A 12,025-nucleotide genomic window follows, 5' to 3' on the forward strand; every position below is an offset into this window, starting at 1 on the left:
TGACTAATCTCATTATGTCGGTCTGGGGCTCCACGCATACATGTCTGAACCTCAATTATGTTGTGATCTGAGTATATTGTTTTTGATATGGTGACATTTCTTATCAGATCATCATTGTTAGTGAATATGAGGTCTAGTGTATTCTCCAGTCTAGTAAGCTCTATTATTTGCTGGTTTAAACTGAATTTTGTGCAGAGATTTAAAAGCTTGTGTGAGTGTGAGTTTTCATCAGAGCTGCCTCCTGGTGTTATTACTGCAACAGTATTATTTGCTATATTCACCCTGAACTGTGTACCTCTTCAGTACAGGAAAGACTGTGCTATAACTTAAATTGCCAGGCATACCATCTAAAGGGGACAAAAAGATACAAAACATCCAGGCCATGGGAAAACCTGGGTAGCCACAGCCACTCAAGAGGGAGAGGTTTTTTAGTGCCAGGAAGGAAAAAAAACTGGCAGGAAATGGCAGAAATCGTACACCAAATCCAGTCATTCCTGGAGTGGAACCACAGTCGATGGCCTCCACTCCAAACCAACAGATGCAGATACTAATGCCGGAAAAAAATCCCCCCCCCCCAGTACCAACAATACCACCAGTCCGATAACATTCTTCTTTGCAAATATACAGGGTCTAAAGTTAGTTTATTATGCACCCCATACCCATCCTGTGGGCGGTAGTCAAAAGATTACAGGTCTAAAGCCAGCAACAAACAACAAAATACCTTTCATCCGTGGACTGCTTGCAGAGGCAAAGGCAATGTTCGCGGCTTTCACTGAGACCCACATAAAGGATCACTTGGACAACGAAATATGGATCCCAGGTTACAACCTATACAGATGTGACAGAGTGAACAGGCAAGAGGGGGGGGGGTTGGCCTGTACATTGCAGAGTCACTTGTTTGCACAGAACTGCTTAATGCCTCAAATGATGTAGTGGAAGTTTTAGCAGTAAAGGTCGAGAACCAAAACCTAGTCATTGTGGTAGTCTACAAGCCTCCGGATGCAACATCCCAGCAATTCCAGGAACAGCTGTTAAAAATTGACCACTGTCTGGGAAATCTTCCAGCTCCTGCACCCAACATCTTGCTCCTGGGGGATTTCAACTTAAGGCACCTAAAATTACCTGGAGTTTACCTGGAGAGAGTTCCGGGGGTCAACGCCCCCGCGGCCCGGTCTGTGACCAGGCCTCCTGGTGTATCAGAGCCTGATCAACCAGGCTGTTGCTGCTGGCTGCACGCAAACCAACGTACGAGCCACAGCCCGGCTGATCAGGAACTGACTTTAGGTGCTTGTCCAGTGCCAGCTTGAAGACTGCCAGGGGTCTGTTGGTAATCCCCCTTATGTGTGCTGGGAGGCAGTTGAACAGTCTCGGGCCCCTGACACTTATTGTATGGTCTCTTAACGTACTAGTGACACCCCTGCTTTTCATTGGGGGGATGGTGCATCGTCTGCCAAGTCTTTTGCTTTCGTAGTGAGTGATTTTCGTGTGCAAGTTCGGTACTAGTCCCTCTAGGATTTTCCAGGTGTATATAATCATGTATCTCTCCCTCCTGCGTTCCAGGGAATACAGGTTTAGGAACCTCAAGCGCTCCCAGTAATTGAGGTGTTTTATCTCCGTTATGCGCGCCGTGAAAGTTCTCTGTACATTTTCTAGGTCGGCAATTTCACCTGCCTTGAAAGGTGCTGTTAGTGTGCAGCAATATTCCAGCCTAGATAGAACAAGTGACCTGAAGAGTGTCATCATGGGCTTGGCCTCATTAGAAGGGGAAACAGCCAGATCTCTGGACATTAGGATCGCAGAACACAAAAATGCTTGCAGAAATGATGACCGCAGAAACGCATGTGTTCAACACAGGGACGATGTTGGACACCTCATGAAATTCAATGAAGCTAAATTAGTTATTAAAGAAGACGACTTAAGACGGAGAAAATGCATTGAAGCTGCACTAATCACTGTCAGTAACACTATAAAGCAAAAATCCGGTAGTTACAGTATTTCAAAATTACTAATCAAGAGGATATTACCCATCCTGGTTTAGTTAGTTTAATATGTTTATTATGCACCCCATACCCATTCTGTGGGCGGTAGTTAAAAGATTACAGAGGTATATAATGGGTCCAGGGACCGGGCCTCAAAGTTTTGATGGCTGACCAAGTTACAGAGGTAATGAATTCACAATTTACAAAGGTAATGAACTCCAGGTAGGTCTAGTCACAATCATGACAAGTTACAAAGGTATTAACAGATTATAGAGGTACACGATGGGTCCAGGGACTGGGCCCCAAAGTTTTGATGGCTGAACTAGGTACAAGGTAATGAACTCACAAGTTACAAAGGTAATGAATACTGTAAGAATGGTTACTTGCGTTTATACATGGCTACAATCATGAACAAATTTTAGAGTAATGAGCAATTCACACTTCCACACCCGGTCACAACTGTAGTGAGTTATTGGTGCAAATATTGATTGTTGAGTCACACACACACACACACACACACACACACACACACACAAACACACACACACACACACACACACACACACACACACACACACACACCAGTCTGGAACCCACACCTGGTCAAGCACGTCAAGAAGTTAGAGAAAGTACAAAGGTTTGCAACAAGGCTAGTCCCAGAGCTCAAGGGAATGTCGTACGAGGAAAGGTTAAGGGAAATCGGACTGACGACACTGGAGGACAGAAGGGTCAGGGGAGACATGATAACGACATACAAGATACTGCGGGGAATAGACAAGGTGGACAGAGATAGGATGTTCCAGAGAGGGGACACAGGGACAAGGGGTCACAACTGGAAGCTGAAGACTCAGACGAGTCACAGGGACGTTAGGAAGTATTTCTTCAGTCATAGAGTTGTCAGCAAGTGGAATAGCCTAGCAAGTGAAGTAGTGGAGGCAGGAACCATACATAGTTTTAAGAAGAGGTATGACAAAGCTCAGGAAGCAGAGAGAGAGAGGATCCAGTAGCGATCAGTGAAGAGGCGGGGCCAGGAGCTGAGTCTCGACCCCTGCAACCACAATTAGGTGAGTACAATTAGGTGAGTACACACACACACACACACACACACACACACACACACACACACACCCACGCACACACACACACACACACACACACACACACACACACACACACACACACACACACACACACACACACACACAAGTATTTCTTCAGTCATAGAGTTGTAAGGCAGTGGAATAGCCTAGAAAATGACGTAGTGGAGGCAGGAACCATACACAGTTTTAAGACGAGGTTTGATAAAGCTCATGGAGCGGGGAGAGAGAGGGTCTAGTAGCAACCGGTGAAGAGGCGGGGCCAGGAGCTAGGACTCGACCCCTGCAACCACAAATAGGTGAGTACAAATAGGTGAGTACACACACACACACACACACACACACACACACACACATAAACACATCCTGGGAACTGCTGTTACATGATGTCAGCAGGTCCCTCTCTAAAATCACCTCCTTAGTTTCACTACTACTACTACTACCACCTCTACCCACGCGTCACTTCACCTGACTCCTGCCACTATATATATGCGTTTTTCTTAGTTTTCTCTGTATTAAGACTGAAGAAGCCACTCGTGGCGAAACGTTTCCTTTAATAAATGTCCTGAACTGTACATAAGTGTCTTTTTTTCCCCAATGGAAATAAGTCACTCTGTCTGACTTTTTTGGGTTATCCCAGGTTCTCTACACATATGCTGCTATGTATGATAATTCTATGTAACTGTATTTGTGTATACCTGAATAAACTTACTTACTTACTTATTCCACATCTTGTCGGTATCACCATACCATTTCCTCAATGTAAGCTGTCATTGGCCTTTATAAACCCAACAAGACGAAGGAGAAGGACGCTGGTCTGTTATTTCTGTCATTTATTGCATTTCCAGGTAATTGGGCGATAACTTGTTTATTACATTTAAATTTAGACATTACGCAGTATTGTTATTAATAGTTATTTGTTAAAAATAAGAGTCATTAGACGTGCTGATATAACTATCATCTTGGCCCAGAGGCGAGTGCTGGATACAACAATTGGTGTTGGTGAATAAGTAAGTTTGTAATAAAGTTGGTAGAATTACCGACAATATGTAATGGCTTGATAAAGCTCCTGGAGAGCGAAACGTTGCCACAATAAATGTCACATTAGTTGCACTTGTGTCCTTTTACTTTACAATAAGTAAGTTTATTCAGGTATACACAAATAGTTACATAGAATTATCATACATAGCAGCATGTGTGTAGAGAACCTGGGATAACCCAAAAAAGTCAGACAGAGTGACTTATTTCCATTGGGGTCCTTTTACCTTATTATTATAATATAAAGGTTATAATGTTTTCTTATTCTACAATGAAGATAACATCTTATTATCATACTAAAAAGACTATCTACTACACGAGGGTCATTAAGACTATCTACTATCTACTAATACATTAAGACTATCTACAATACGAGGGTCATTACTAGGAATAAGGTAAAATTTACACGTATGTTAGCTAAAAAATAGAAAATCATTCCCCTCCCTTTCTGTAGCTACATTCATCAGACACTTTTTGGCACTCTTCTTGAACTGGTTCATGCTATGACTGGCTTTGACATGTGCGGGTAGTCTGTTCCATTCCTTTATTGCTGTACAATAAAAGGTGTTTGACGCCTGGCCACTGACTGTGGGTACTACAAAGTTGTGCTCTCTCCCCCTAGTACTATGATTGCTTTGGTTCCCAACCTTGACAAAATTGACAGCAAGATATTCTGGACATTGTTTGTGAGCAATTTTATAAACATGATTTAGCTTCAGTTGTTTTACTCTGTCTTCAACATTCAGCATATCCAACTGCTGTAATTCATCCTGGCCTACATGTTCTCTTGGTCCCAGCCCCAGGATGAATCTTACGATTTTGTTCTGGGTGATTTGCAGTCTATCTTTCAGTTTTTTTGTCAAGGCAGAGTACCAAGAAGAGCAAGCGTAATCCATATGGCATTGTATAAGGGCTAGACATAGGGTCCTGCGAGCCTCAGTAGGTAGACACTGTGCTTGTCTATACAGGAACTTCAGTCTGGCATTCGCTTTCTTTACTACACTGTTCCCTATCAATTCTCCTGACATGCATGGGTCAAAGGGGATTCCCAAATATTTTACTGATGAAACCAAAGTGATGGGCTCCCCATTACATTGAACATTAAAATTATTTACCCTTCTCAGTTTATGTTTCGTGCCAAAGAGAATGGCTTCAGTTTTCCCTAGGTGTAATGATAGTTTGTTGTCTACTAACCATTTGCTGCAGGACTCCAGTTCCAGTGTTAAAACATTAGCAATATCTTGTGGGTCTTTACCTGACACTAACAGAGCACTGTCATCTGCATACAGTAGGAGTTTGCACTTGACACTGATAGGCATATCATTGACATAACATAAGAATAATAAGGGACCCAGAATACTACCTTGGGGAACTCCACATGTTATCGGCAGGGGTTCTGATTCTGTTTTATGATTTTGACTATTTGTCTCCTGTTGCTAAGGTAGGACTTAAACCAGTCTACAGAACCTATACCGATAGCTTGAAGTTTATTACATAATATATTGTGGTTGACAGTATCGAAGGCCTTTTGCAGGTCTAAGGTTACCATACCTATGAGGTTCCCCTTTGACATTTCAGTTCTCAGGTAATCCATCAGATTAATAAGGGAGGTGTCGGTTGAGTAGGATCTTCTAAAGCCCGATTGATAGCTATGGAGAATGTTGTTGTCATTAAGGTACTTAACTACTTGAGAATACACCACCCTCTCTAGAATTTTAGATATTATACTGAGTATACTAACAGGTCTATAGTTGCTTACATCAGACCTACTATTTTTCTTGAAGATAGGAGTAACTCTGGCCTCCTTGAACCCCTCCGGTACGGTATTAGTGGTGATTGATAGATTTATTATGTGAGCAATAGGGATTGACAGTTCAGAAGCACCATCTTTTAGGAACTTAGACGGGATGTTATCAGGGTCTGTGCTCTTAGTTGGGTTTAACCTGCTTAGTTCTTTTTGAATAAAGTTATGAGATACACTTACTAGTTGACAACTGTTTGGGGTTACCCCTTTATTGGTATAGTATGTTTGAAACTTATCAGAGTCTGTGTTAAAGGTATTTGATGCAGCTGGTAGTTTACTTACTAGTGTTGATGCAACAGATGTGTAGTATGAATTAAAGCAATTTGCCACCTTAGATGTTTCGTGGCATACCTCATTATCGATAGTGAGTACTATGTTAGACCTATCTACTGGCTTATGGCTATACCCCAACTGTTTTAGTTGTTGCCAGAGCTTTCTGGGGTTATGCTTATACTCTTCAATTTTTGAGCAGTAGTGCTTTGCCTTTGCTCCTTTTATAAGTCTCTGTACTCTGTTCCTCACCTTTTGGAATTCATTTAGTGCTGCAATATCCTGTCTGTTTGCTTTAAATCTTTTTAGCAGCTGGTCTCTGAATTTCATATTATCTAATATGTATCTCAGTATTCATCCAGGGTTCAGTTCTTCGTTTAATCCTAACCTCTTTAACTGGTGCAATATTATTAAGAATGGTAGTGAACATTGTTTTGAATTTTTCCCAGGCATCGTTTACGTCCGTGCAACTTGTTATCTCTGACCAGTCACAATTGTGTAGCCTATTTACCAGTGTTTCTTTACTGTAGTTTCTAGTTGACCTCATTTTTATTGTCCTGTGTAGGCCTATCCTATCCCTAGTGATTTTCCTGGTGCAGTAAATAATGAAATGATCACTAAGACCTATGGTAATGACGCCTGACTGACTAATGTTCTCAGAGCGGTTACAAAGTATGTGGTCAATTAGGGTGGCTGAGAACTGTGTGATCCGGGTTGGAGTATTAATTAGTTGAGTGTAACTATTTAATCCTAGAATTTGCTTATACCTTTTGCATAGCCCTTTATTTTGCTGCTGAAAACAGATATTGAAGTCGCCTAGTATTATTGTCTCGCAATTGTTTTCAACTCCAGACAAGACTCTGGAAAAGTCTTCTAAGAACTGGTCCTGGGTAGGAGGGCAGTAACTAGTTCCTACTAAGATGGGTTTGGTCTTAGGAAGCAGCATTTCAAACCATAGAATATCCAGTTTATTGTTATTTAAATCAGGTCTTGGGTTGTAAGCTAAGTCATTTCTAATGTAGGCACATACTCCACCACCCTTTCTGTTCCTATCTAAGCGTTTTATATTGTAACCATCTATTTTGACCTCGTCGTCAGTCACCGTATCATCCAACCAAGATTCAGAGATGGTTATAACTGCCGCCCTAATTTTGTTAGCTAGAATCCTAATCTCTGCCAATTTAGGAAGAAGTGATCTTGCATTGACATGAATAAAGTGAAGGCCTGTTTTCATAAAACAATCATAATCATCAGTATATGGCAATGGGTCATTTGTATTAAAATTAGGTAAATCAATGTCATCACTGCTAAAGGGTAACGGTGCCAAAGTGCATTTGTTACACACAAAATGAATTCTGGCACCGTTGCTATAATTGTACATACATCCATCATGCACCCACCCCTTACACATTTTACATAAGGTGCCTTTTCTGTTTTTCATGCGTACTTTAGTACAGTGTATGCACCTGTTTGGTAGTGTTTGAGATAATAATGGCTGTATTGTCTCACATTGACCTATGTATGCATTACATATAGAGTTAAGGTTATCATTCCTAGCTACTAGACCGTCATTATCACCGTCATTTATCTGTCTGTTTTGCCTCTGCACAATAGTTTGAGGTCTTGGATTAATTTGGATATCACCACTTAAGAGCGCTACAATAAGAGCTGTGTGCCACTGTTTTTGTTTGGGTATGCGGTGTTGCCATACCTTGCGGCGATAGTGACATTTACTTTTCTGGTAGGATGGCAACTGTTGGGCTTTTACTGTCCAGGGCGCTGTTACTCCATTCACCTTTTCCAGCCCCCATGACTGATTTCTTTCTTCATGGAATTGAAGAAGAAATATAAATATAATTATGGCAGCCTGTACCCCCCTAATGCCTGCCATTTTCACTCTTTGCTCTTTTACTCATATACAATAATATTTATTTCTCTTTTCCAGTCCCTAGTACACTTACTATCTGCTTTAGCAATCACCACTGAATTACTAGTAAAATTTCCTCTTCAAAACCCTCTTCACTGCTCACTTTTCCCCTAACTTCACAAAACCCTTACAGTTAACCCCTTATTACACACTCCCCTTCCCATCTCACTTCACAGTCTGGCTTCACCAATTAACTTCTAACTCCTTTCCATTCTGGTAGATCAGAAAGGTTTAATCCATGGTTTTATCCTTCCAAATCCCCCTCAATTCCATTTATCGGGGGTTGTGTGGTGTTGTTGTCTGCTGACCTGTTCTGCTGACTCAGCCATTTTTAAAACACTGAGGGGAGTAACGCCACCTACAACCTGACTTTCCTTGAGTTTATAGATATAATTGGCATTTTCTGCTATAATTCTCTCACTGTACACTGGTCAGCTGAATATAGGTCAGCTATTAAAACATTAACCTTGACTGTTTAACTATTCACTTCTTTCCCACGACTGGCATTGAGGGATATCCGACCTATAACCTTGGAGTTTTGTACTGTTGATTTGATGATGTCTCCTGTGTTTCCCTCTCGTTAGCACTGGTACAGGTGATATGATGGCGGTACAGATATGATGCTACTGTCAACAGATGAACTTCAGTAAAGATGAGAATTTCACTTCGCTAGTTGTACGTCTGGCAGTAGCGGCTGTTTGGATGCCGGTCAGCCATGTTTAAATGCTCAATTCTTTCCCTCGTTTGGCACTTTAGAAAAAAGTCCTACAGACCTGTCATTTCCTTGGAGATTTAGTTGATCAGGTTTTCTGCCATGTTGTCTTCCCGTTAAACACTGGTGCAGTTGATATGGAGGTCAGTTATTTCATTGTAGTGGAAAACGTCTCATGTCTGGTTCACGTCTGGCAGCAGGTCTGGTACTTGAATGCCGGTCCCTCTTTTGTCATATTTAGTCCATTTCGTTGTCGTCACCGTCAGTTTTTATGTCACTATAGGTTCCTTGCATGTTGTTACAGCAGTACTTGCAAATTTGGCCATCACTGGAGTTCGGATAGGCCCAGGGGACGGCAAGAAGAGCTTTTGATCCATGGTATGTGAGCTAGTCTCTCCTCCCTTGCGTCATACCCGAATGGAGGATAATTAAGTTTGATCCCAAGAAGGGGAAGGTAGCTCTAACTCCTTGGATCAAAGGCTACTTATTAGGATATTTGTGTAGTCTAAGTCAGGTTCATGTAAATTCTAAGGATTTGCTACTTTTTAATAAACTCTTCGTTTTGCTGGTATTCTAATTGTACATTTGACAAAAATAATAAATGCAGAGGGGCATGTGCTGCTACATAATCATTTACTGAATTATTTCTAATTTTCTTATTCCACTTCAGGCAGCAGTTAAAGCATCATGACCACTGCAGCACGGCCAACATTTGAACCTGCCAAAGGTGGTATGGGTCGGGGAGAGCGTGATCTGAGCGCCTTGTCCAAACAATACTCTGCTCGTGATCTTCCCTCTCATACACGACTCAAGTATCGAGACCATGGGCAGTCAACAACTGAGGAGCTCCGCAGCCGTGACTTCCGCCGGGAATTGGAGGACCGCGAACGCGCAGTGAGAGACAAACGCACTAGTGGAAGTGGCAGTGGTAGCAGCAGCAGCAGCAGCAGCAATGCCCTGAGAGAATCAGGAGTTTCATCATCATCATCATCATCAAAAAAACCACGATTGGATCAGATTGCTCCAGCCAATTTGGATGCTGATGATCCACAAGATGATGATGATGATGCATCTGATTCTGACGATTCTGATGATGAAGCTGTGCTGTTTGCTGAGCTGGAGCGTATCCGAAGAGAACGTGCAGAAGAGGAGACGAGAAAACAACAGGAACGTCAGGAACAGGAAGAACGTATCAGAATGGAGAACATCATTTCTGGTAACCCTTTACTGAATCTTGCTGCTGCCTCAAAATCTGACATGAAAGTAAAAAGGCGTTGGGATGATGATGTTGTATTCAAGAATTGTGCTGCATCAGAACCTGACAAGACAGAAAAAGCATTCATTAATGACTCCTTGCGGTCTGAATTTCATAAGCGTTTTATGGAGAAATATGTTAAATAATGTTATTTTTTATATGTTCTTGTACCTTCAGAATTACAATTTAAATGTAAGCAACCTTTTTATTTCAAGTTAGACCACAAAGCTTTTAGTAGTGAGAGTATTGCCCTCAGGAATATTGTATTTGGTTTTTTATATAGTGATTGTGTGAAGATCTGTACTATTCTTGGTTCTTCAGTGAGCAGTGTATGCATAATTCATGATAGAAACTTTATTGTGCTTCTGATCTAATACTGTACAGGTAGTGATATGTATTTTGTACCTACAGCATATACATACTGTACAAATGTATATCAGTACAGTATATACAGTAATGTATCTACAAATATAAACACATTTAACATTGCATTGGTGGTAGGTGTACTGAAATTGTTAAATTCATGTACTATACTGTATAAAATAAATTTAAGTTTTAAGACCTTTTGTATTGTGTTGTGTCAATGCTTGCTTTACACTTCTATAAAATGACTATTGGGGACTATCGATAGTTACATTAACGATAAGGGAGAATTAGGTTTCCACATTAGTGTCATGATGTGAGGTGGTCATACACTATCTGCAGAATAGGATACAATCATCCAATCCAATGTAATGAATGACAGATCCAATTCCTTGGATAAAGTATCCCACTGTATGATGCTTTATGAATCCTATGAGTTTAGTATTCTCCATGAATGTAATAGTAATAATGGATAACAGAGGTTCACTTTTAAGTGCTGGCAACAGCCTTTACCAACATTTAGGTAACTCTTTCCTTGGATAAAACCAGACTGCCTCCCCATTCTTAAACACCACGTGACTCCCATGGGGTTAGAGCTTCCCACAGTAATGTGTCTGCATTTTATTCAAGTATCTGATGACTAAAACATTCCTGGTGGGACAAGGTAAGATAGGCATGTTTCTATACAGGTGTGGTCTGTGTTCAGCTAACAGTAAATAAGTTGAGTGCTACACCTGGGTGTTCCTCAGAGAAAGGTTTCTTGATGCTAGTGGGGGGCTCTTGATCCAAGGAACTGGACTTTTTTTTTTCTTTCCGTGGATTGAACTTGATTATCTCCCAGACCCCCCAGGCACTATTACTCCTACCCGTTCAGTACTTCTCCCCAAATATAGTACAGTAGTCCCCCCCCCCCATATCTGTGAGGGATACTTTCCAAAACCTACTGTGTGTACCTGAAACTTTTAGTAGCGAACCCTGTAAGCCATTTTTTGTTTACATACATACCTATGATAAAGTTTAAATGACAAATTATGCAGAATAACTGAAAAATTAGTACAGTAGGGCCCCACTTATATGGCAGGTTAGGTTCCAGGCTATCGCTGGGAAGCAGATATCGCTGGAAATCAGGACACCATTTTTTTCCACTTATAAATGCATATAAATGCCAGACAACAAGTTGACACTAACTTATATTAAGTTAGTAATAGAACTAGGCATTAAAAAACACAATAAAAAGTAAAATACATACACAGTACATTCATTACTTACCTTAAAATATTTGTAGTCTCATTTATGTAGGGTGAGAAGTGAGTGGTATTTATTTGTAGGAAGTCAGTGTAGGTAGCCAGTAGGTGTAGCCCGCCTGGGCTACATCTACTGGCTACCTACACTGCGGCCCGGAGCCATATTATTACCATCAACACACCTTGTTCACTAAATTTAATCGTTTCTAACAACTACCTTCAGATGCCATCATAAATGAAGGGAAAAGTAATGAATAATTCATGCTGAGAACTGCAAACAAAAGCGGAGTGTTAAGGGGAGTGACTAGGCCAAACACAGATTCATGCACGTTTTCT

At 41.1% G+C, this 12,025-nt stretch overlaps 1 protein-coding gene across 1 annotated transcript; it reads left to right on the forward strand.

Moving 5' to 3' along the window:
• The first annotated feature begins 3,776 nt into the window (after nucleotides 1-3,776).
• On the forward strand, nucleotides 3,777-10,643 carry c12.1 (spliceosome-associated protein CWC15). Its single transcript, XM_070094051.1, has 2 exons — nucleotides 3,777-3,924; nucleotides 9,498-10,643. The coding sequence occupies exon 2, from the start codon at nucleotides 9,515-9,517 to the stop codon at nucleotides 10,226-10,228; it is 714 nt and encodes a 237-aa protein (XP_069950152.1). The 5' UTR covers nucleotides 3,777-3,924; nucleotides 9,498-9,514; the 3' UTR covers nucleotides 10,229-10,643.
• Nucleotides 10,644-12,025: the final 1,382 nt, after the last annotated feature.

The sequence above is a fragment of the Cherax quadricarinatus genome, chromosome 44 (genome assembly GCF_038502225.1).
Source record: "Cherax quadricarinatus isolate ZL_2023a chromosome 44, ASM3850222v1, whole genome shotgun sequence".
Taxonomy (NCBI): Eukaryota; Metazoa; Arthropoda; class Malacostraca; order Decapoda; family Parastacidae; genus Cherax; species Cherax quadricarinatus.

Excerpts from the sequence above, each read along its gene's own strand:
- c12.1 (XM_070094051.1), top strand. The coding sequence starts at position 9,515 with ATGACCACTGCAGCACGGCCAACATTTGAACCTGCCAAAGGTGGTATG.